This window comes from Eurosta solidaginis, chromosome 5 (assembly GCF_040869045.1).
Source record: "Eurosta solidaginis isolate ZX-2024a chromosome 5, ASM4086904v1, whole genome shotgun sequence".
Taxonomy (NCBI): domain Eukaryota; kingdom Metazoa; phylum Arthropoda; class Insecta; order Diptera; family Tephritidae; genus Eurosta; species Eurosta solidaginis.
The window spans coordinates 205,753,413-205,779,446 of NC_090323.1; the positions used below are offsets into that span (position 1 = coordinate 205,753,413).

Sequence of the window (26,034 nt, forward strand, 5' to 3'; positions counted from 1 at the left end):
CAAAGTAGAAAGAGAGAGGGGGGTGGATATAATGGCCAAAAATGGTCCCATAAAAAATCGTTAAGAACTGGAATAAATTCGTAAATTATCGGTTGAAGCCTTGTTGCGGCGCAGGGGCTTAGTCCTATCATACATTTTTAGCACGTGTAAATGTATCAGTATAATCACAAGTACTAAAAGATAGCATTGAAATCCCCGGTTTGGGCCGTTCGTGAACTTACCGGAGTTCCGCCAATCTCTATCTAGGAGTCAATGGGTCACAATTTTAATTCTAGCTTGTGAACCACAACTCCATAACATGTCTCTTGGGGAGTTCCAGTGTAGTAAACATTCTCCTCGCTCTTCGGCTATGTAAATGAAATAGCACGAGGTGAAAGTTTGCTATGTCGGTTAAGCTGAAGAGGAATGTTTTGTAGCTGTGGCTTCACATTTTCCCCCCGCAAAGGCAGGCACCTTGTCGCGGTGCGGGGGCTTAGTCGAATCATTAACCAGTCCTTATTGGCGAATGGTAATGTAATAGTACTAGTACAAATACTAGACGATTGCGTTGTATTCCGCTGGTTTGGGGCTGCTGGTGAACGATGACCAAGTACTGCCAATATGTTAATCCAGGAGTGCATGCGACACCATTTCATTTTTAGGTTGTAAAAACTATAACATGCCTCTTGTGGTATTTCGGCGTAGTAAATTTTGATCTCGCTCTTCGGCTATGTAAATGAAATAGCACGAGGTAAAAGTTTACTATGTCGGTTAAACTCAAGAGGAATGTTTTGTAGCTGTGGCTTCACATTTTTCCCCCGCAAAGGCAGGCACCTTGTCGCGGTGCGGGGGCTTAGTCGATTCAATAATCAGACCTTATTGGCGGGTGGAAATGTAAGTAATACATATTGCATTCTATTCTGTTTGGGCTGTTTTTTGAACGATGACCAAGTACTGCCAACCTCCTAATCCAGGGGTGTTAAGCGACACCGTGCCCACTGGACGGTTTGCAGCCAGGGGGTTTACCAAATCGGCTGTATTATAACGGCGCCTTCCTGACACCGGGCCACCTCAGGGAGTAACTATGGCCTTACCGCGGTAAGGGGCGCTACCGCGGCGTACCGTTTGAATTCCCCACTATATTACTTAGACTGCTAAACTCGCCTCGTCGAGTGTGTGGTCGTACGAACAAGATGAAGTCCAATAAATATTCAAATAATTACAATTCAAACTCTTCAGAAGTTTTAACAGAACTGTTAGATCAACTGATAAGAACCGGAGGAAGAAAGAGAGGAAGTGGTGGTGGTGGTGGCGGTGGTGGTGGTGGTGGTGGTAGTAGCGCGTCCAGAGCCAGAAGTAGCATTCGTAGCATTCGACGCTCGTCCGGAAGAATTAGACGTCGAGCATTACCTGGTCTTACAAGAAGTGGCAGACCCAAGCCAACTACAGAAACAGAAAAAAGTGGCAGTGGACAAAAGCGAAGCGCTTCAGACAGTGGCGGACCCGATAGTAAAAAGGCAGCTACAGAAAAAAAAGAAGAGAAAGAAGATCCATATCTGCGGGGTTTGTCCGAGTCTGGTGTGCGATGGTATACACGTTTTTTGAAAGAAGGTCTTGAACCCAAAGTGGCTTGCAGAAAAGCTTGGGAACAATACACAGAACCCAATGAATTCGAACCACAATGGGGAAGAGAGTTTCTGACCAACAAAGATGGTGAAGAGGAGGCTAGAAATCGGCAAAAGGCAAGAAGGAAGAAAAAAGCTGAAACAAATGAAGAATATCGTATTGCTGTATATCCAAAAGATTTTCCCGAACAAATGTTTGATTTAGCTACAGCAGTAGCGCTGGAAGCCTCAATTATGGAAAATGTAGCAAAAGGTGCTGAGGCAAAATTACAATTCACCTACGCTCATTTGCGCCCTGGTGCGTTACTAATCGATTGTGTGAACGAAGAAACTGTAACGTGGCTAAGAGAAATCGTCAACAACTTGCCGAATTGGGAGGGCCCTGAATTAACAACAAGTCTAGAACGTGCTATACCAGATGCATATGTGTTAACAATGGCATTACCGAAAAGCCAAGGCCAAGATTTCGATCGTACGTTGGCGTTAATAGGATCACAAAATGAGGACTTGAATACCGAAGTATGGAAGTTGGTGAATGAACGTGAAGAGAATGATAAAACATTAGTTACGATACGTGTGGATAAAGACTCTTTCACTTCAATCAAAATGGCTGGTTATAGGCTATACTATAGATTCGAGAAAGTTTTTGTGCATTTCCATCGATATGTAAGATATGATAATCCTGTATTTTGGATAACCAATCCAAGTTGTTTGAAGCAAAATCAGGTGAAACCACCTGGTCCATCTGGTTCTAAATAAATCAAATTAGGTAAGTTTTGTGCAAATGCAAGTTTATTATAAATAGTATGCTAGAGTAATTTTTTTTGCTGGGAATTTTTTTGTAACCGGCATCGTTATATATAAACAAGCTCGCCCTACAGTGTCTAAAAACCAGATCATGCCAGCGTTTTCGATCGCGCAAGTCACTTATTCGATACATTTCTGAAGAAAGGATCGCTGGAGATATGACCGTTTTCCGAATTCTTATCAGCTTCGCTTTCCCCCATAGCGAAACGACATTTTACTGCGAAAGCGACACAGCAATTGGAAACTATTTCGATAGGAATGCATAATAACTTTAATAAGATATGACGAAAAGTGTCGAGGATAGGTATTTTTGTATCACGAAAGTACTAATTCGATAGGATGATTTGGGAAGTTTAAATCGGCTAAGAATATTCATACTGATGTGAGAAAATGTTTCGCCAGCAGTGGATGGAAACGTAGAAAGCCAATTGTCTTGCAAAGAGATACCTTCGCCAATGTCTTGTCAAAGCTGGGTTAATAGGAAGAACCTGTGGGAAGAGTAGTACCCCAAAATGCAAATGAATTCATGTGAAAGCATGTTGTATTAACGATAAAATCCGAAGGTTTTGGCGAATGTTATCGATGTTGATGGTCCTTTGCCAGATATAGATCCCGTGCGTTCCGGTAACAAAGCGTTCTTGCGAATAAATATTTTAGAGCAAAATTTAGTGTTGTGCTTATTGTTGTAGCGATAAGGTTTCTCCCCGAAGGCTTTGGGGAGTGTTATCGATGTGATGGTCCTTTGCCGGATACAGATCCGGTACGCTCCGGTGACACAGCACCATTAAGGTGCTAGCCCCACTATCTCGGGAACGATTTATATGGCCACATTAAACCTTCAGGCCATCCCTCCCTTCCCACCCTCAAGTTCCATGCGGAGCTTGGGTCACCAGAGCCTCGTCTGTTAGTGAAACAGGATTCGCCGCGGATAGGTGAGGTTGACAATTGGGTTTGGAAAAGCTATATATGTGTTGCGCGTGAAGGGTTGCGCTACACAGCCCCTTGAATCTGGTATTTTAGTCGCTCTTACGACAGGCATACCTACCGCCGCGGGTATATTCTAACCCCCTAACCCGCGGGGGGTTAGGGTTGTGCTCAACTTTTCTAGTAAAACATTTAGGCTCGGTTTTTCAGTGCGAGACAAAAAAGTTGATATTTAAATTCCTTACACACGAACCCTCGCGCATATTTCAATAACTAAAAAGAAATGCAGACACTAATTTCTTATTAGGGCGGCAATATTAACCCCTCTTGAAAGTATACTTATGTGTATATGTATATATTTTTCTTTTTGTTTTTAGTTCAAAAAATCTTACTCCATCCATTATGCAAATCGATTGTGTTACAAGGCATCATTGCGGCTACAAATACAAAAAAAAAGCAAGAAACTAAGTACCGGATTAAGGTGAGTAATTTACAAAACTGCTTTCCCATGTGTAAAGTCCCTATATAATTCTTGAGGCTAGTCGATAAATCAAGTTGGCTGCTCTTAATCGTTTTCGTCTATAGTGGGTCAAAATTTTTTACAAGTAGATTTTGTATAGTTGGGATAAGTTTGTCTTAGGGCCGTTTCCCCATGTGAACCTTAAAATTTGTCTGCTATGCAATCGTAACATCCGTGATAGTATAACTCGTCACGTAAAAACATGTCATTAATCAAACAACTGTTTTGTATGTACATATATTATACATTTTTACTTACCAATATTTGATTTCCTTAAATATAGATTTCAAAAACATATCAAACACTAACCGTAAAATGAACTGGAATGAAAAATTTTAAATGGGTAATTCCAGCCTATAGTATAAGGGATTGTTATGACAATTAGTAATATCTAGAACTAAGTTACTTAGGTTGATTATCTTCATGCGCCGAATTATTAATTTCATTTTTTTAGTTATACACTATGAAAGTCTCACAATTTTATTATATTCCAAAAACTTGTAAATTTCACGAATGACAACTATCAGTTAGTTTAATTAAATGTCAACTTACTTCCCTAAGCGCCATCTGTTGGTAAGTAGTGAAATGGTTAGATGTCGTTTTCAAATTGAAGAATGCCTCTGGTGAGATATCTTTTTGTTATGATGAGACATCCCACTCAGCATTTAGGTGATAAAATTTTGAATTTCCCTACATATCAATACAATTTGATTACTCCTGACTTAGAAATGAGTTATCATACAATTGAACAAAAGAAATAATCAAATATGAATACTTTTGATGATCAAAAACTGTATATAGTTTTTCAATCATATTTTGGAATCAAAGGTGTTTACTTTAGGTGTTCAAAATTTTTTAATCATTTTTCATTCAGCTTTCTGAATCTTTTCTGACAATCTTTGTTGACTGAATAATGAATTTTATACTTGTTAAAATTTTACTTTTGATTGAAGATCTTATTTTTTCGCATACACACATTTTTTCAATCATGAGGTTCAGAAAAAATATATTAAAATTGTATTCTTCAAGACAAGAAATAATTTATATACTGCTCCTAACAAAAGATGTCCCCAACCATTTCTCCACCTCCGGCTTCCCAGAAAATAGAAATCCAACCATTAGACAATACAAAGGTTGTGAACTATTTGAACCTCAGGTAAGTGAAACTCTCTTGACATATGTACCTGGATATGGCTTCAACATCCCGTACCATATGGTATTTTAAGATGTTGACGATCATATCTGATGCTGGATGTTGTAGTCGCAGGTGTATATTGGTCTAGTTTGTTTGCGAATAATTACCTTTGGTTCAAATAGCTCACTTCCGCATGCTTTCTTCCCCTGATGAAATAAGATTAGCATGTAGTATCTTATTTTGTATGAGATATGAAGAATAAATGCATGATAATCACATTCAAAAATGATTCAAAAATCTCAACCAAAATCATTGAAATATGTTCAAGAATATGATCAGAATATGACTGTGAAAAGCATTCAAATATTACCCTAAAACAATTAAAACTCAATTTTACAATGATATCAGATATGAACAAAAAGCATTTCGAAATATGAATCATAAATGATTATTCAAGAATAATCACATTTATGGTACATTTTTCTCCCGATGATACGTTAATTTTCGAACAGAAAATGCTTTTAAATTTGAACGTTTTTAATCATCTTGGGGTATGATATTTGAATATTTTTTGATCAAAATTTTCATAAAATGCTGGCTGGGATATTTCTAATAGTATTATTATTATTATTATTTATTAACAGATTAAATAAATTAATAAGTTAACATTAGACGAGCATTAGCTGCCAGGGCTATCAGCTCTAGCTATGTAATATACTTATATTTGGTAGATACATACTTAACTTTTTTTTTTTTTTTTTTTTTTTTTTTTTTTCTCTATAACTAGTTCTCAGACTCGGGCTCGGATGTGTTTGATAAAGTTGTATATACAGGTTATATTGTCTTTTGACGGATTTATTAAAAGCTCTGTCCAGTTCCTTCTGAGGTACTGATTTCTGATGTCGATCAAAGCAGGGCAGTCAATAAAAATGTGTTTTAGTGTTATGGTTTCTCCGCAGCGTGCACAGGCTGGAGCTGCCTCACCAGTAAGAAGGTGTTGGTGAGTGTCCAAAGTATGACCAAGGCGTAACCGCGAGAAAGTTTGTATTTGGGACTTCCATATGTCCGTGGGATATTTGGGAGATATCAAATCTCTGTTTATACCAGTATAATGGTGGTGGGTGTAGTTTTGCCATTCTCGTTTCGTTTTTGCGTGAATATGTCTTTTGATTGCTGTGCGTATATCTATCTTTGAACATGTGGTATCTTTTGTAACTGGTGACTGTGATGCTAGTTTCGCTGCATTGTCTGCCATTTCGTTTCCTTGAATACCAACATGCCCTGGTATCCAGAGCAGGCGTATTTTCGCATTGTTGTTGATGAGCGCATCTCTGATTTGATTTATTGTTGTAGAGTGGGATAGCGGGTTTTGGATGGCTTGAAGTACGGATTTACTGTCGGTGCATATAAGAGTTTTGCAATTGTTTTCCAATGCCATAGTTACTGCATGTTTGATGGCAACTGCTTCTGCAGTAAAGACGGATGTGAAGTCCGGTAGTGTTTGCACCATTAAAGTGGCGCCGTCTGAGTCGACCACTGCGAAACTTGCCGGTGCATGGTCGGACTTTGATCCATCTGTGAACCATATGTTCCAGTTTTCGGTTGCGTAGAATTCTTTGCGTTCTTGGAACATTGTGCAAAACGCTTCTGGAGGTGTGGTGTCCTTCTTGAATTTGCATAGTGAAAAGTCACACGATGTTTTATTGATTTGCCATGCTGGGGCTTGTGATTGGTAGTTCTCCGATGTGTTGTATAGTTCCAGGCTATTGGCGATTTCGAGTACTTTATGCATTGAAGATGGATATTTTTGTCGACCTCTGGCAATGTTGATATTTTTTATGTCACAATCAATGATCGAGTTGGTTGGAAAGAGAAGTTTAGGAACAAGTCTCGCAAGGACTTGGTATATTCTATCTTCAATGGTTGGTAGGCCTGCCTCTGCTAAAATGTTTATAATGGGTGTTGTACGAAAAGCAAAAACGCTTGCACGCGCGGCTTGGTGATAAGCTGGCTTAATGATGTTGATTGCAGATTTAGGTGAATTCCAGAAGAGAAAGAGCCCATAGTCGATTTTACTTAAGATTAACATTTTAGTTATATACATTAGGGTGTTAATATGTACATGGCATTTCTTACTAGCAAGGTAAGTAACAATATTAATTCTGGCAGCTAATGCTTTTTTTAAATGAGTGAAGTGGCACATCCACTTGTAGTTATGCGAGAATATAATACCTAATATCTTCAACTTTTTACATTTTCGATCACTATATTATTTATTTCTAAAGTATGGTTATCGAAATCGCAGGAATGTTTCCTACATATGTGGAATTTTTTAGTTTTTTCTAAGGAAATTCTGGCTCCGGAGTAGTCACCCCAGTCCAGGATTTCCTTTATTAAATTTTTAAAGATAAGATTTGTTACTTCGTTTTCGTTTCTTTTGCATAATATGTAGACATCGTCTGCGTAAAGGCAATGATCTACCGAACTTTTAGCTTTTATAATGTTACTTATATCATTAAATGCAATGCTAAACAAGATTACGGATAGTGGAGAACCCTGAGGAATACCATTTTCTAACGGATATACATCCGAGAATACATTATTAATTTTTACACGAAACTTGCGATTGGTTAGAAACGATTTAACGAAGTAGAATATTCTGGGGCCTACACCCCACGAGCGAAGGCGGTTTAGAATAGCGTGCGGTCCAACTCGGTCAAAAGCCTTTTCAAAGTCTAGCGAGAGAATAGAGACATGGTTACGAGCTGAGAGAGCTTTCGTGACATAATGGTCAATGTGAAGGAGAGCGTCGGTGCACCCTCTGTTGGTTCTGAATGCTACTTGGTTGGGGTTAATAAGCTGTTGGGTCTCAGTGAACCATGCAATTCGATTTGCAACTATGCGTTCCATGATTTTAGAGAGGCATGAAAGAAGCGATATAGGGCGGTACCCATCTGTGGAAAGAGAGTTCTTATTTGGCTTAGGTATTGGTATAACGGTAGCAATTTTCCAGCTTTGAGGGATTATGCCAGTGTCTAAGATGGAGTTATAAAGCTGTAGCAATCGGGATGTTCCCATTGCCGGCATTTCGCGGATCATTTTATAGGATATTCGGTCGAAGCCGGGTGTTTTGCCTTTTGCTTTGCTGATGGAAGATATAAGTTCGATCATTGTGATTGGTTTTTCTATGAGAGCTGCTTTTGGATTGGTTTCACTACGGGGGCAAGTCTGGCTCAAGGTATGAATTTTGTCTTCCCTATATCGGTGAGAAAAGTTCGCGTCGGACGAGAGATTGGACCACGCAGAAGCAAATTCGTTGGATATTATGGATGGGTCCGAAGTTATGTTGTTATTAATTTTAATTGCAATTACTGGTGTGCGCGGGTTTCTGTGGCATAGTCTATTGATTTTATTCCAGATATCGGATACAGAAGAATTGGGGGAGATAGATTTAGTAAATTTTTCGAAACTTGTCTTTTTTTGTGTTTTCATTTCTTTACGAAATCTGGCATTGAGTTTTTTGAAGTTTATAAGGTTTAAAGGTGTTGGGTTATTTTTAAATCTATGCCAAGCTTGCATTTTATCCCTTCGAAGGATCGTGAGATCCTTGTTCCACCAAGGTACGTGGGTTCTTCGGGAGGGTGATGCTTGGGGGATGCAATGGTTTGCGGCCACGTGTATTGCTTTAGCAATGCTAGACGCCTCATGATTTGGAGAGTAGGATTCAGCTCTAGCGCTAAGTTCCAGGTCAACATCCTTTTTGAAGTTCTCCCAGTCAGCGAAATCAAGTAGAAATTTGGGTATTGGTTTTGCGCGTCGGGTGGTGTTTGGATACAATGAGATGTTTAGGATTAACGGGAAGTGGTCGCTGTTGTGGAGGTCGTCTAGTGCTTTCCACTGTATAAGTGGGAACAGTGGGGGGGAGCAGAGGGATATGTCTACGTGGGAAAGGGAAGAGTGAGTGGAAAAGTGGGTCGGACTGCCATCATTCAAAAGGCACATGTCGGATAGTCTTATAGCATTTTCTATAATCCGGCCTCGGTGATTGTCGGAGGAGGCGCCCCATAGGCTATTCCAACCGTTAAAGTCACCAAGTACTATAAGTGGTGTGTTAACTGCTTCGAAAATATCGGTTAGGTCCCTGCTGCTGAATGTTTGACAAGGCGGTATATAGATAGATGCCACGGAGAACTTGATACTCAAATCTACCTGGATCACTACTACTTGAAGTTGGGAGTTGACGTCTATTTTCCTATGTGGGATATAGTTCTTTATTGCTAAGCCCGCGCCTTGTTTGGCCGTGGTATTTGACGAAGAATTTACAAAGTAGGTGGAATAGCTGTTTAGAAAGACTGGATTAGAGTTGTGGGGACAATGTGTTTCTTGAATTGCGATAATGCTTGGGTTATACCGTTTGATAAGAGTCTGGAGTTCAGAGAAGTTGTTATAGAAACCTTTCATATTCCACTGGAGAATATTCAGGTCCATGAGAGAGAAGAGGAAGTGTGCTCTGTCTTTTGTAAAGGTGAACTTTACAGAAGCGAGGGACTTAAGAGAGATTTGGTTAAAAGTCGTCGATGGAATAATCCATCGAAGAGGTTTTGTTACTGCCGTTGTTGTTTTCGACATAGTAGTCATTGTTTTTTAGTAGATTTTGGGTAAAAACTGATATTGGTGACATTGGTGTTGTCATATTTGATTCAGATGTTGGATTTAGATGGGTGGTTGGTATATTAGTTTGTAGTAATGAATAATTTTCTAAAGAAGTAGTGGGATTTATTTTATTGAGGATGCTTGAGGTGGATTTTTCGGTAGAGGTATAGTTTGATTTATTGAGGTTACTTGAAGTTGGATTTTCGGTAGTGGTGTAATTTAATATATTGAGGTTGCTTGAGCTTGGTTTTTCGGTTTGGTTATTGGGGTCAAGTCCAGTGGTATACGTGTTTTGCGCTGATGCATTAGCATCGGTAGATTTTTCATTTTCGGTATTAGGTTTATCAATAGTGTTTGATGAATGAATATTGGTAGATGTGCTATTTTTTGTGGTAGAGGCGTAGGAGTTTAGGCGTTGTGAGAGGGGTAATCTATTTTTGTATTTTTTCCGTGCTTCGCCCATACTGCATTTTTGGGCAGTTTTAATCTTAAGGATTTCCTTGGCTTCGACATATTTTGGACAATTTTTGTCCGAAGCTGCGTGCTCTTCTTTACAATTAGCACATTGAGTTCTGACGCATTTTTCAGGGTTATGAAGTGGAAGATTACAAGTGTCACATATTGGCACTTTTTGGCATCTTTTTTGGGTATGTCCTAGAATTTGGCAGCGCCTACAACGCATTGGACTTGGAATGTAGGGTTGAACCTTGGTTTTATACCATGCTACTTCTACGGATTCAGGGAGTCGGTACAGGTCAAATGTTAAGACCATTTGCCCAGTGAAGATAGTTTTGCCTTCAACTTTTTTTGTAAATTTGTATACACCCGTAACTTTTTGGTCTTTCATTTCACGTACTATTTCTTCTTCTTCCACGTGCTTAATGCAGGGAGCATAGATTACACCTTTAACCGAATTCAAGGTGTCGTGTAATTTTACAACAATTGGACAAAGGTTGGGGAAAGATTTCACTTTTAGAAACCTGTCTGCCACTTGTGCGGTGCGCGCCAAGACAAGTATATTACCGTCCCGAAGTTGAGTAATTGCATCTGTTTCGGTTGATATAGCTTCAATTGATTTTTTAATGGCAAAAGGACTTAGCTGGTATAATGGTTTATTATTGTCTGCGGATGAAATTAGAAGGAATTTTGGGTTATAGGTTGGAGGGCATTTTGGGCGGAGTGCTGGGAAAGTCTCTTGTTTAGGATTAGCTTTCTGTCTTTTTCTGGTTGGGTTGTCTAGATGATCACTTAACGCGGAAAAGCGATTCGGTGACCTATCCGGAGGTCCCGGAGCCATTTTAAAGCTAATATTTATTCAAAATATAAATTTAAATTAACACGTGGGCTTAATCAAAAAAAGAAAAACAATGGTAAGAATGAAGGAAAAAGAAATGGAGTGATTAACGGAACGTTAACACAATAACAATTGTAAGTCACAAAACTAGTCACTGAGAGAAAAAAAGACGACGTTTGCACGCTTTGAATGATAGTCGGCGACTGATTTCTAATAGTAATCTGTGAGAAATTGCAATTATTCATTTCATATTTGCCAAAAATATGCATTTAAATATATTTTGCTAGAATTTGCCACGGTGCCTTGATATGGCATTTCAATTTTATTAGCGTGTGTGAAATTAAGAAAATTAAGTCGAATCATGTGTAAGATTTTTTTACGAAGATTTTTTTATGTTCTCCTTTAAAGGTTTAATAGAATATGAGTAAGTAGAGTACTATTTCAACTAACTACCCCAACCCTAAATGGCAACCATACTCAAAAATGTCCCTATTGTAATGCGGCGTGAAATACCTTTCGTTTCATACACATATCGGCATATCTCATGCAATTTTTTTTAATTTTGAATAGGTGGCAACCCAAAATGGCAACCCTACTCAAAAATGTCCCTATTGTAATGCGGAGTGAAATACCTTTCGTTTGATATCCATATCGGCATATCTCATGCAATTTTTTTTTTAATTTCGAATAGGTGGCAACCATGTGAAACCTTCTGAGTGGCAATACCTAAGTAGAAAGTCTTAGAAGGTGATACATTATCTCTGTGCCAAATTTCATTTAAATCGGTTGAGCCGTTGCCAAGATCGTTCGGCTATACAAACATACAAATATACGAATATATAAGAATTGCTCGTTATAAGATACGCGATACGCTATTGCCATAGATGAATGGATTTGCAACTCTTTGTTTCGAGAGAGCGCTGTCAAAATGCACATTTTTTATAACATTTGTCAATGATGCCACTCCAAACAAAAATTAATAGATCTTCATATGGGGATTTTTGACATACATTTCGGCGATTATAGTTTAAATTTTTTAAGAAAATGATAGTCGTAAAATATTCATTTCTTTAAACTTATTTTACAATAATGTTTAAAATGGGCGTGGCACCGCCGACTTGTCATAAAATCAATTTTACCAATATTATTAATCATAAATAAAAATCGTTAAACCTATCGTAACAAAATTCGGCAGAGAGGTTGCCTTTACTATAAGGAATGCTTTGAAGAAATCGGTTAAGGACAACGCCCAAGGAGGATTTTTAAAAGGGTCGTAGACGAAAATAATAAGCTGTATCTTAGCGAAAAAGAGCTTTGTATCAATAGAATTTTACTTTCTAAATTGAGTTATAACATTAAATTGGAAAACACTAAAATTTTTGAAAATGGGTGTGGCACCGCCCCTTTTATGACTAAGCAATTTTCTGTTTCGGGAGTCATAACTCGAAGCAAAATTAACACATCATAATGAAATTGTGTACACATATTTTCTTTATAGCAGAAAATATTCTAGTAAAAATGGACGGGATCGGTTAAAGACCACGGCAACTTAGATATAAAACAAGTTTAAAAGGTTCGTAGACTGGAATAATAAGCTTTAACTCAGCAAAAAATAGTTTTGAATCAATGATATTTCACTTATCAAGTTTTATTGCAAGAGGAAAAAGAAATTTTTTTAAACGGGTGTGCCACGTGCTTTGTAGGAAAGTAATTTATCTGAAACGAAATGTACAATTGAAGCTCACGCTGAGTATATAATGTTCGGTTACACCCGAACTTAGACACCTTTACTTGTTTATATTTCAAGCATACTTTCGGCCGTTATACTATAAAGGTTAGGTTAGGTTGAATTGGCCCGTCCATGAGGACCTCACATAGACTGATTGAGTCCGTAGTGTTACCAGAAGTTTGTTTTAACGACCAAACTGAAAAACCCTATCAAAAACCAGGACCTATGTTATAAAATAACTCCGGCCTCTTGGCAAATACTAGAACCTTCCTAGGACTTAAGCCACTTGCTGCTTCTAGATCTGACAGCTGTATCACTCCTAATAGCTGGAGTCTTAGCCTGGCAAGTGCAGGGCACGAGCACAGAACGTGCATCGTTTCCTCCTCCAACCCGCACTTCCTACATCTGCTATCACTGACCAAGCCTAATTTAATGGCATGTGACGCCAGAAAGCAGTGTCCAGTCAGAATACCCGTCATGAGTCTACAGTCCTCTCTTTTTAATGATAGGAGCAACTGTGTTAGTCTAAGGTTGTAAGACCTACACATAATATTCGACACTTTACAGACCCGCGCCTGAACCCACGCCTTTCCCGCTTGGTCGATCATGTGCACCTCTCGCCTTCGCTTAATCTCGCCCAGTTATACTGCAAAAATATTTTATAATAAAGTTTCAACTAAAATAAATAGTGGTGTATCTATTTTAAGTGGTCTTTAAACCCACAATTGGCGATCAGCCGGTCTTTTTAGAAGCTCACGAACGTTTAATAGCGCGTCATCGTGTAAAAAAAATTGCAAAATCGTTTTTCACAAATGAAGTTGCAGAATTTCAGATAATTTTTTTTTTGTCATACTTGGTTATAATTATAACCCAAAAGAGAAGTACAATTGAAATATTCAACATTGAGTTGCGGAAATTGAAAAGAACATTCACGAACCTAAATGAAGACCTGAAGCAAAGAAATCGAAAGCACAAACTATATTCAAAAAAGCTGAGCAGTAAGGAAGTTTTCTGGAGCGATATTTGGAGATACCAATTTATAAAAATAAAGACTAAAATGAAGTGTGAAATACAAAATACCTAGAAAAGATTCCCCGTTACAACTTTCTTTGTTCTTTGTCGAAATTCTAAGAAAAATAAATTTCATTTGACAAGAGTTAAGCTCCAAATACACGACACGACCATTCCGGCGAACATTCCCGTTATGTCATGTTTCTGCGACCTTTTCTGTCGTGTATGGTGGTGTTTGCCAGTTCGCGCAAATGTTCGCCAAAAATCAAAATATTTTAATTTTTGGCGAACATTTGCGCGAACTGTTCGTGCGTGTATGGCGAAATAGCTCATAATCGTAGTAATTTCTGAACGGAACAGACGTGCGCGGAAAAGTAAAATGGACAATAAAAAATTTCTGAGTGAATTTATTGAAATGTATAAATCTTTGCCATCATTGTGGCAAGTAAAAAGCAAAGATTATTGTAATAGAATTAAAAAGAATAATGATTATGCGACTTTAATCGAAAAATTAAAAGAAGTAGATCCACACAATTGTTGTCCGTATTCATCGCTGTCTGAAAGAGAACTAATGTTCGGCCAAAAGTTCGTATGGTGTATGGCCAAAGCTGCGAACAAGATTGCGGAATGTTCGCGGAAATGTTCGTGTCGTGTACAGTGAAACCTCCATTGGGCGGACACTCACCGTCGGCTGATTTTTGTCCGCCAAGAGAGGTGTCCGGTTATGGGAGTGGGTAGCTATTTTGTGAAGTTTTGAATTTTTAACTAATTAAATGCTTACCAATTGCTCATTTAAATAAAATATATTCATTAGATTGCTCACAAAAGATTTGTGATTATTAATTCCAAAATGCATACACATGCATATATATCTCATATAAAGTAATAACAAAAATAAAAATAAATATTTCACTTAGAGCAAGGCACTCTTTCGAAAGTTTGCCTCCTCGACATGCCTCATTTTTTAGAGCCAACGTTTTGTTTGGAAAAGCTCTAAAGAAAAGGCCTGTATCATCAGCGTTATAAATATCCCTGGGGCCATATACAATTATCATTGATGGTAGTTTTCCAAAAATTGTTTGACATCTTGCATATCAACAGCAGTACTTTCACCACAAATTTACTGAAAAGTTATGTCATGTCTGGTTCGCCATTTTTGTAACCAGCCGTTAGAGGTTGCAAAATTATTGACACCCTGTTTTAAAGCGATATCTCTAGCCTTTTCCTGAATTATTCGCCCAGATTTTGGAACATTTTAGCTTCGGGCCCTACAAAACCACTCGTTACATATCTCGTAAATTTTTTTTCTATCGACTTTCATAAAGAACCTTCTTTGAATATTGCTTCCATCCATCCATTTCGCTCGGATATTTTCTTTATTTTTAACGATGTGCGCAGCCTGGGTTTTTCCAAAACAGATAATATAAGGACTCTGTACATAATTAAGTCGATTTTCTTTTTCATTGAAAACTGTTTTTACACTCCGAATATAAATTTGAACGAAGTTTTTTTTAGTAAAAATTATCTTTTGACTAATGCTCGTGCGGACAAATTGTTTTGCTCACTAGCGTTTATGATTGCAATTTTGTTTTTCAAACTCACATTCGACCGCGACATTGTTTTACGCCTTTTCACTTTCACTGAACACACTTAACTGAGCAAACCAAACTAAGCATGCGCCTTAAAAAATATTTTCAACAAACACGGGAATCGCCTATTTTTATTTCCTCACATCGTATGTGTGTACACAAGCACTACGACCTTTTTTTAAAAGTCAGTATAATTGTAACGAACTTTTTGCATTGTTATGTACATATGTAAAGTTTTGTCCGCTCAAGAGAGGTTTTTCTCTGATTTGTTATGAAACGAAATCTCTTTGTCCGTTCACAAGACGTTGGCGTCCGCTTAATAGAAGTTTTTGGTCTAATTTTATAACAAATGACTGTCCGCGTCCGGCCAAGAGAGTGTCCGGATAAGAGAGGGACATTTGTTCTGAAAAATGCACTTTAAACTTGGTGCATGAAAAAATGTCCACCCAAGGGAGGTGTCCAGTTATTAGAGGTGTCGGTTAGGAGAGGTTTCTCTGTATTTGGCGCTTTAGTTTACAAACAAGTATCCGATTTTTTTTGTCAACCGCACAATTTAATAGTTTTTCTAGCGACAACATACGAAATAAATAGAAGCCGTAGATACAGAATTTGCAGAGTACATATTTCTAATTAAAGAAATATCAACGATCCAAAGAAGTGCATAAATTGAAAACGAAAAAGGCTAACTTACTAAACAACCAGAGGATTTTCAAACTGATTCATAGACAACGAAGATTGTAAGAAACTAGTAAATATTACAAAGAGTTTGAAGAGAATCCAGCAGCAGCCATATTCCTGGCCGACCCACGTACTTAAAAAAAAAAGCGAATAATTAACAGACTTATTTAATATAACTAAAGCAATTTAAATTTAATTCATCAAAGGATCCGCGTTGTATCGCGTATAGCAGTAGAGCTGGAATACTTTATTTTACCCACCGATCCAGTAATGTTAAAACTGATATAGATCAGGATCCAGACGACGAATTGCGCTCCTCTGCAGAAGAATCAAACCAAATATAGTACATTTGACTGTGAGTCGTTATCCATATGTGACCCGGCCTATGAATAGGTGGCTTATGACTCAAAAAAGAAATTGCGAGAAACAGCCGTTAAACATAAACAATGCATTTCATCAATTTCTTAGTAGTTTTCTTTTTATTTTGAGCCATAAGCCGCCTTTTCATAGGCCGGGTCACATACATTTAAATATTAAGCATTTTCGCTACCTCATAGAAAGACGACAGTTTACAGTTTATACCGATCACAGGCCCTTAATTTGTTCAAAAAGGGAGCCTAGTCCGAGACAGACGAGGCATATCGAATTTATTGCGCAGTTAACAAACGATATACAGTACATTAAAGGAAGAGATAATTTAGTGGCTGATACATTATCGCGAACTTTTGAAATAGAAGCAATTAAGAATTTCGACCTAAACTTTAAAGTATTGCAAAATGAACGACAACAAGTAAAGGTGTCTAAGTTCGGGTGTAACCGAACATTATATACTCAGCGTGAGCTTCAATTGCACATTTCATTTCAGATATATTACTTTTCTACATAACACGTGGCACCGCCCGTTTAAAAATAAAAAATGTTTCCCGATTTCCTCTTACAATAAAACTTGATAAGTGAAATATCATTGATTCAAAACTATTTTTCGCTAAGTTATAGCTTGCTATTCTAGTCTACTACGACCATTTTAAACTTGTTTTATATTGCCGTGGTCTTTAACGGATCCCGTCCATTTTTACCAGAAATATTTTCTGCTATAAGGAAAATATGTGTACACAATTTCATTACGATATGTTAATTTTTCTCCGAGTTATGGCTCCCGAAACAGAAAATTTCTTAGTCATAAAAGGGGCAGGGCTACGCCCATTTAAAAAATTTTTAGTGTTTTCCAATTTAATTAATTTAGAAAGTAAATTCTATTGATACAAAGCTCTTCCGCTAAGATATAGCTTATTATTTTCGTCTACGACCCTTATAAAAATCTTTTATATAAAAGTGGGCGTGATCTTTGACCGATCCCGTCCATTTTTTCTTGAAATATTTCTTGCTTTAGGGGAAATTTGTGTACCCAATTTTCTTACGATCCTTTAATTTTTCTTCGAGTTATGGCTCCCGAAACAGAAAATTGCTTAGTCATAAAGGGGCGGTGCCATACCCATTTTCAAAAATTTTAGTGTTTTCCAATTTAATGTTATAATTCAATTTAGAAAGTCAAATTCTCTTGATACAAAGCTCTTTTCCGCCAAGATATAGCTTATTATTTTCGTCTACGACCCTTATAAAAATCTTTTATATAAAAGTGGGCGTGTCTTTAACCGATCTTGTCCATTTTTTCTTGAAATATTTCTTGCTATAGGGACAATTTGTGTACCCCATTTTATTACGATCCGTTAATTTTTCTTCGAGTTATGGCTCCCGAAACAGAAAATTGCTTAGTCATAAAAGGGGCGGTTCCACGCCCATTTTTTAAAATTGAAGTTTTTCCTATTTATTGTAATTTCACTTGGGAAATGAAATATCATTAATATAAAGCTCTTTTATGCAAAGATATAGCTCATTTTATTCGTCCGCGACCATTTTAAAAATATTTTATATAAAAGTGGGCTTGGTCCTTAACCGATTTTGTTAATTTTTCTTCAAAGCATTCCTTATAGCAAAGGCAACCTCTCTGCCGAATTTTGTTACGATAGGTTTAAGAATTTTTGATTTATGATTAATAATATTTGTAAAATTGATTTTATCACAAGTGGGCGGTGCCACGAGCATTTAAATTTTTTTTTTTTTAATTTTTATCAAGAGTCAATATCAGTCCACACGTCAAATTTCAACATTCAGGTGTTCAAAGCACGCTGAGTATAAGAAGATAGTGAATTGACCGAAATAATTGCTAGTAATAATTGCCATAATCTTAAATTAATTAAAGTTTCACTTTTAAATTTCAATATCTGGTGCGAAGATTCGGGTGAAAATCCAAGACCATTTATTCCAAACAGTTTACGAAAAACAACATTTAATAAGTTACATGGAATTGTACATCCAGGTACAAAGGCTACCCGTAGATTGATTTTTAAGAAATATTATTGGCCAAATATGAACAAACAAATAAATTTGTGGTCCAAAGAATGTATAAATTGTCAAAAGGCAAAAGTTTATCGTCATACAAAATTACCAGTTAGAAAAAGTCCAATGCCTAAGAGTAGATTCGAACGTATTCATTTAGACATTGTAGGCCCTTTACCTGTCCCTAGAGGGCATCGATATATGTGCCCCGGTCTATGAAAAGGTGGCTAATGACTAAAAAAAAAAACAGCTGTTAACAGCTGTTTCTCGCAATTTCATTTTTGAGTCATAAGCCACCTCTTCATAGACCGGGTCACATATATTGACTATTGTTGATAGGTTTACGCGTTGGCCGGAGGCATATGCGTTAAGAGACATCTCTGCAAATACTATTGCAAAGAAGTTCCTTCATGAATATATTTCACGTTTTGGAGTTCCTTTGGAAATAATCACTGATCAGGGAGCTCAGTTCATCGAACTTGTGTTCGGATCTGACCAAGTTACTTGGAAGTCACCATATAAGGACGTCTCCTTACCATCCTCAAGCTAATGGAATGGTAGAACGATTTCATAGGCAGTTAAAATCCTCTATAATGGCTAGAAATGGTGCTAGAGATTGGTACGAAGAGTTACCGATAATACTTCTTGGTTTGCGATCAACTTTCAAAGAAGATATTTCGGCTACACCAGCAGAAATGGTTATGATCAAAATTTACCTTTGCCTGGGGATCTTATAGTTTCAAGGTCAGAGAATATAAGTTCATATATATTTTTGACAGTTGTTTATTTACAATTTGTTTTGAGTTAATTTTTTGTTTAGTGGACAATTTGGCGATCTAAATAATTGCTGAAATCTATTAGTGCACAATTAAGCATTCCGGGCAAAATACACACATGAAATTTGTTTACGAACTTTAGTGAATATATTGTAGATGATTGCATTTCTCTTTAGTACACCATTAGCAACTCCCTACCTCCCAGAGCGTGGTGCACTAATGGAAAACTTCGAATTCGGGAGGGGTATCAAAATACCCGGATTGACCTCCGTATTAATAATCTGAAGGCGGAAATAAAAAATCCTTGAAATTTCACAAAAACCTTTTAATGAACCACTTGAAAGCTTGAAATTGTTTTTTTTTTTTTTTTTGCAAATATTTCCTAACGCAAGCAAAAATTTTATATTCCGCCTTCGGATTATTAAAATCGAGGTCAATACGTGTCTTTTGGTACCTCTCCTGAGTTTTTTGGACATGTTTTAGCAGTCGACCGCTGCCCTAGAACATTACCACAATTCTATTAAACTGACTGTTGTTGGTTATTTTGACTATTTTCTGAAATTGAATAAAACGTTAATAAATAAGGAGCATAAAAAAGCTTATTCTGTATTGACACGCTTTTCGTCGCCAAAAACTGTGTCGACAAATTTTGTGTCGCGTCACGTCAACACAACTTCAACATTGTTTTAGCCAATACCAAAAAAGCGTCAACACCCGTCAATAGTTTTCGACGTTGACAACGCCGATACCAATTCATGAGCGTCGACACTAATTTTCTTACTATTGACAACCGTAATAGGGGTGAATAAGAGATACTAATGACACATTCAACGACAAACTTTTGACTTTGATTTTTTTATTTTTGGCCCATGGAACCGACCACTGTGCATCCCCCGAAACGAAAGGTTGGAAGAGCCTTACTTTGTTCTCCCCGCATCATCTTAAACATTAAGCAAATAAGCTCCCTTTCTACCTATCTCCACCCTTTCACTAGTCATCTGTCCAAATGGATTGCTACGTTCAATCAGCGCCAAAGTTAGTATTACTTCCCTTTGGCACTTGTGTGAAAGCCGGAGTCTTATAGTTATCTCGCTTTGGCTTATCTCCTACTTCCGTGACTGGCAGCTTTCGAGGCTGTTTTTTATTGTGAAATCGGCTTAAACTGGCTGTTGGGTTGATACAGTTTTCAGTGATTTTACACTATGCGACAACATCAACTTTTTTTCTGGATATTGGATCAAACCAACTTTTTTTAGGAGATTGAGGCTTAAGTATTAAAAGTACTATATCCGTTTTTTGAAGTTAACCTCGAAAAAATAGATATCGGCTTTCGAAGTTCGAAATTCTACATTTTGAAATTTTATTTTTTTGTTAACGCGTTCAGCAAATTAAAAAAGCCATGGTCCGCTCTTCTATCCGCTATCTATTTTTTGGAGGCTAACTTCGAAAAACGTAGATAGTACTTTTTATACTTAAGCCTCAATCTCTACAAAAAAGTGGGTTTGGTCCAATACCCAGCCGGCTGTTGCACAGTGTTATAATAGATATTCTTTTGCTTGGCAAAAGCTTAAATTATATTTCCGGTTTAAATGCAAAAGAGTGAGAAGAAACTCATTCGAAGCCAAGCAAATCCAGATTTTTAACTACCCTGCAAACATACTAGTTGCATACTAGATGAATACTAGTTTGCCAAAAATATCAAATAGTTCGAGCTTATATGAGTTTGCCGGGGATTGCCCGTATCGCTTTAAATGTATGAAAACATTTATTTCAAGCAATTTTTAATTTTATAATTTATTTAATAATTTGGGAAAAATTTAAACAACGTGACATCAGGACGGACAAGGCGACAGCTGTTGTTCGAGCTCTGTTTTTTCCATATTGGCAACTGATACTTTTAACACGGTTATGTTGTCTGCAGTCAAAAGCCATAGTAGCCATGTTGTTGTTGTTGTTGTTGTTGTTGTTGTAGCAATGTTTCGCCCCACCTATTAGCTGCGACCGATCACAAATTGTCATCAATATCCTCTAGCGGGAGTCCAAGGAAACTTGCTGTTTCGACAGGGGTGGACCATAATGAACGGGGTGTTAGAGGCGTTGATTCCACATTACAATTAAAGAGATGGTTGGTGCCATGTGGGGGCATATTGCAAGCGTGGCATACATTTTGTATGTCGGGGTTGATTATGGATATATAAGAGTTTAACCTGTTACAGTATCCAGAACGAAGTTGAGCCAGAGTGACTCGCGTTTCCCTGGTGAGTATGCGTTCCTCTTCCGCAAGTTTTGGGTACTGTTCCCCGAGTACTGAATTCACCGGGCAATACCCGGGATAAAGGTCCGACGGCTGCTTGTTGAGTTCACCAAGGACCTGCTTGTTTTTTTTTTTGCTTCATACGGCTGAGTTCTCAGGTGCCGTATTTTCTCAAAATGCTTACGGAGATGACTCCTTAAGTCCCTAGGCGGTGCTGGCTCATCAGTATTCTCGCCTCATTATGTAGATGGTGTTCTGGGGACATAAGAAGACAGCCCGTGGCGGTTCTGTGCGTAGTATTTTGGCAGGCCTGTAGCTTCTTCCAGTGGGTAGTTTTTAGGCTTGGCGACCATATAGGGGACGCGTAGCACGCAAACGGCTGGTCAATTGCTTTGTATGTGGTAATGAGCGTTTCTTTGTATTTTCCCCAAGTACTGCCAGCAAGGGATTTGAGGATTTTATTACGGCTCTGGATTTTCGGAACAATTGCGGCTGCGTGCTCACCAAAATGTAAATCCTGATCAAACGTCACACCCAAGATTTTGGGGTGTAGGACAGTCGGTAGCGTAGTGCCATCGACGTGGATGTTCAAAATGGTCGACATTTGGGACGTACAGGTTGTAAATAGGGCCGCGGATGATTTAGTCGGTGATAATGCCAGGTTTCGCGAGGCGAAGAAACTGGAGAGATCAAGGAGGTACCCGTTTATTTTGTTGCAAAGCTCATCGATCTTTGGGGCCGGGCCTGTGGCCATTATTGTGCAGTCATCGGCGTAAGAAACGATAGTAACTCCTGGTGGCGAAGGTAGTTTTGATATGTAAAAATTAAACAAAATTAGGGATAGGCCACCACCCTGAGGCACCCCTTGTTTAATTCTTCTTGGCTTTGATATTTCGTTTCTGAATTGCACCGATGCCTGCCGACCACCCAGATAATTTGCGGTCCACCTTTTAAGACATGGGGGAAGGGTAGACCCTTCCAAGTCTTGAAGTAGCGTGCCATGGTTGACCGTATCAAAAGCTTTTGATACGGGATTTTAACCCCATAGTAGCCATCAAACATTCTAGTTCAATAACTATATTTTTTTGGGGCTATTCGTCATAGCTAGTGTTTGAATAGTTAATAGACAACAATTTTGTGAATTACTCATACTAGTTAGTATTTGAATAATTCATTCGACTAGAATATTCTGTCGCACTCGAGGAGTGCTTTCCGTACAAATCAACGGACACAAACACAAGCATGAAGTGTCGCACCTCACATTTTCCTACACATAGATTAAAGAAGCCATTGAAAGGGCCAAGCCTTCCAAAACAAATAGGCCCAAAAGGTATAACTGTGCCGATGCCAAAACACCTTGTCATGAGTCGTATCTCCTGATATCATCCCTTTAGTCAGTACCGAAGACGTTGGAAACCGGTGTGCAATTGTTCGGGGACCGCCGTGGTGTGGTGGTTGTTGTTGTTGTTGTTGTTGTTGTAGCGATTAGTTACTCCCCGAAGGTTTTGGGGAGTGTTATCGATGTGATGGTCCTTTGTCGGATACAGATCCGATACGCTCCGGTAACACAGCACCATTAAGGTGCTGGCCCGACCATCTCGGGAACGATTTATATGGCCACATTAAACCTTCAGGCCATCCCCTCCCTTCCCACCGCCAAGTTTCAAGAGGAGCTTGGGGTCGCCAGAGCCTCGTCTGTTAGTGAAACAGGATTCGCCGCGGATATGTGAGGTTGACAATTGGGTTTGGAGAAGCTATATATTGCTCTGACAACCTGAAGGGTTGCGCTACACAGCCCTTTGAATCTGGTATTTTAGTCGCCTCTTACGACAGGCATACCTACCGCGGGAATATTCTGACCCCCTAACCCGCTGGGGTTACTATCCGTGATGGAAGGCAGTTTTTTTAAATCACAATAGCTCCGAAATGGTGTAGCGGATTAATGATATATGTGAACTAGGGACAAGGCGTACTCACTAGATCCATAATCGACTAGGTCCCTACGTTTTTTTTATCCTTTTACTTACTTAACTTACGTCTACCAACTGTGCACGAACTGCTCCCATATAACGCGTACTGTGCGACTTCAATGAGATCTTTTAATTCCATTATGCTTCATTTTTTATTTCAAAATGTACTTCCCTTAAATAACTTAACTCTGTTTTGTAGTCAAATTGTAGAACTTGTTTTAGCGCGTAAGAACCGCTGTTGTTTTTGGCGGCAAAACACACAGTGCCTCATTTCGCGATAGCTGCCGGCTGAGTGCAATGCGCTCGCTAGCACCATCAGGTTCTTGGCTGATTTTCACGCGAACCGTACCTTTTGTTTGGCCCACGCTGTTAGCTTACATGAGTCCATGTGCTGGAAATTCGGAAATGGCCACGCCGAAGCTCTCATCTTCTACTGCCTTGATCTCGATTGCATGGAAGTTTCACTAAATTGCCAAACTTTAATATCACTAGCACCTCTTATCTTTTATAACTACTTAATTAATGTTTATTCATTTTTGTAATAATTGTTTGGCTTTTTTTTTTTCTTTTCATTTACAGTTTGTTGGCGCTTATTGGCAGAGTTAGTTAATAAATTTAACAACACTTGTTCCGGTAACTTGGGTATATGATCACCAGTTGGATGATAACCTTTTGCATCCGCCACATATGTCATCGTAATGGGTATACCTTCAGTTGAAATGTATTGCACAACCCCACTATGACCAAATTCATTTCCTGCTGCTTTTGTTGTAATGCCGTTCGATGTTTGATATTCATAATGGAATTCACCACTTGTATTTGGCACCTTATTTGTATAATAAATAATATATGCCTCATGATCGATTGTCCTAGTGGCTGCATGTGCGATTTTTAATTGTGCAAAAATACAACAAAATGTACAAATTTGCAAGCACACGAGGAGACGATGGAGCTATATATAAATTTGGAATAGAAACAGGAAATACACGAAATATTTATAAAACCATCTAACTTATAGTATATAGTATAGAACAAACCATGAACTGGGTTTCAAATCCAACGGTGAAACGTAGTTGAGTTCTTATCCACATTGTAAAACACATACTCATATGAAGCAATTAGATATCGTGTGTTATAGTTACAATGTTTTAGCACGCACACACAAAAACACAGACAAGCGCAGACTTGAACACCAAAATAAATCAACATCAATCGTACTCAGCGGAATGAAGCGCGTTTGTAGTGCTGGAGAAGCTTTTATAGCTATTAGATGTGTCTCGCCGCACGTAATCTCAAATTAATTTAGCAAAACAATTTATAATATGGAATCTTAATACTAATTAGAATCATAGCATAAAAAGAGAGATACTATGCGTTATATTCCTGCTGCCAGCGCTGTTTGATATTAACTCGAAGAATTTGATATGACGTAATCGAAGTGGTGGTATGTACATTCAGCACACTGAACCAGTGAAGCACGCTTCTTGGCAGATTGTCGTAAATCTTGTTTGGCTCGTTTGCGAAGTTTGTGTCAGTGTGACATAATGAACATGATAACTAGAATGCAATGCATATTTGATGGTGTCATTATCTAATGAAATTTTGAAATGTTATTTATATAAGTCATAAAAATCAACCACTGTATCAGTTCACCGTTTTCTATGTTTATATACTTATTTGAAGAATCCGCATTTGTATGCATGAGGTGTGATTGGTATACGGAGCGAGAATATTATATTGTCTCAAGTATCGAAAAAAATAAAATGTTTGATTACCACAATGGTAGCCACTTCTAAATGTTTGTTATAAATTGCTTTTAAAAAGAAGACGAGTTTTCAAGGTATTCGTTAAATAGCGCCCAACCTCCCTCAGAATGCCCTATCTGGATATAAATTCAATACATTTTGACCTGTGATAGGGCATTTGGTAATTGTTTACTTTAGGGTACAACTGCTAAAACTCGTCCAAAAATATGGGGAGAAGTGTCAAAAGACACGCTTTGGACCTAGGATCACGAATCCGAAAGCGGAAATTAAGAATTTTATTTCTGTGAAAAGATATTTCCAAAAAACCGAAAAATGGCCCCGGAGCGCTACGAAACCGGGGGTGGGATCCATAGTATTTTTACGCAGCACATCTTTCTGCATTGGCGGCCTTCGGCCCTGCTTATAAAAAATTACCCTGGGTGGGTCCAACACTGGTTTGGAGACCAAAAATATATCCGCGCAAAACCCTTTTACGCACAGTGGGTACGTCGCATGGACAAAAATGCATTTTGTATGTGCGAAATTGCTCAACACCCTCCGAAAAAAAATCTGAAAATTCAGTAAAAATTTTGAACTATTTCTAACTTGCACATTATTATACTAAAATCTATTGCGCTACAAAACTGCATACTCAAAAAATTTCAAGAAATTCGGAAAAAAAATTGAAAATTTTGGTCATTTTTGAAATTTTTATTAATTCTCCTTACCTTTGAATAACCTTTGACATTATTTTAAATGTGGTTTTTTTCAGCATAAACCAAGTGTGTACTTTTGTGAGTAACCGTACATACTTACATATGCATACTAAGTGTTAAACCAGGTTCAAGTTTTCTTATTTACATTTAAAAAAGCTTATAAAATGTGCATATGGTCCATGTGCAAGTATGCACATCTTATTGATTTAAGTGATGGTTAGACAAATGTTAA

At 37.9% G+C, this 26,034-nt stretch overlaps 1 protein-coding gene across 1 annotated transcript; it reads left to right on the forward strand.

Annotated features, from left to right (window-relative positions):
- The first annotated feature begins 782 nt into the window (after window positions 1-782).
- LOC137252262 (uncharacterized) lies at window positions 783-25,138 on the forward strand. The gene is made up of 3 exons (XM_067787726.1): window positions 783-2,373; window positions 3,713-3,816; window positions 23,921-25,138. The coding sequence occupies exon 1, from the start codon at window positions 1,173-1,175 to the stop codon at window positions 2,361-2,363; it is 1,191 nt and encodes a 396-aa protein (XP_067643827.1). The 5' UTR covers window positions 783-1,172; the 3' UTR covers window positions 2,364-2,373; window positions 3,713-3,816; window positions 23,921-25,138.
- Window positions 25,139-26,034: the final 896 nt, after the last annotated feature.

Coding starts and splice junctions, on each gene's coding strand:
- LOC137252262 (XM_067787726.1), top strand. CDS start 1,173: ATGAAGTCCAATAAATATTCAAATAATTACAATTCAAACTCTTCAGAA.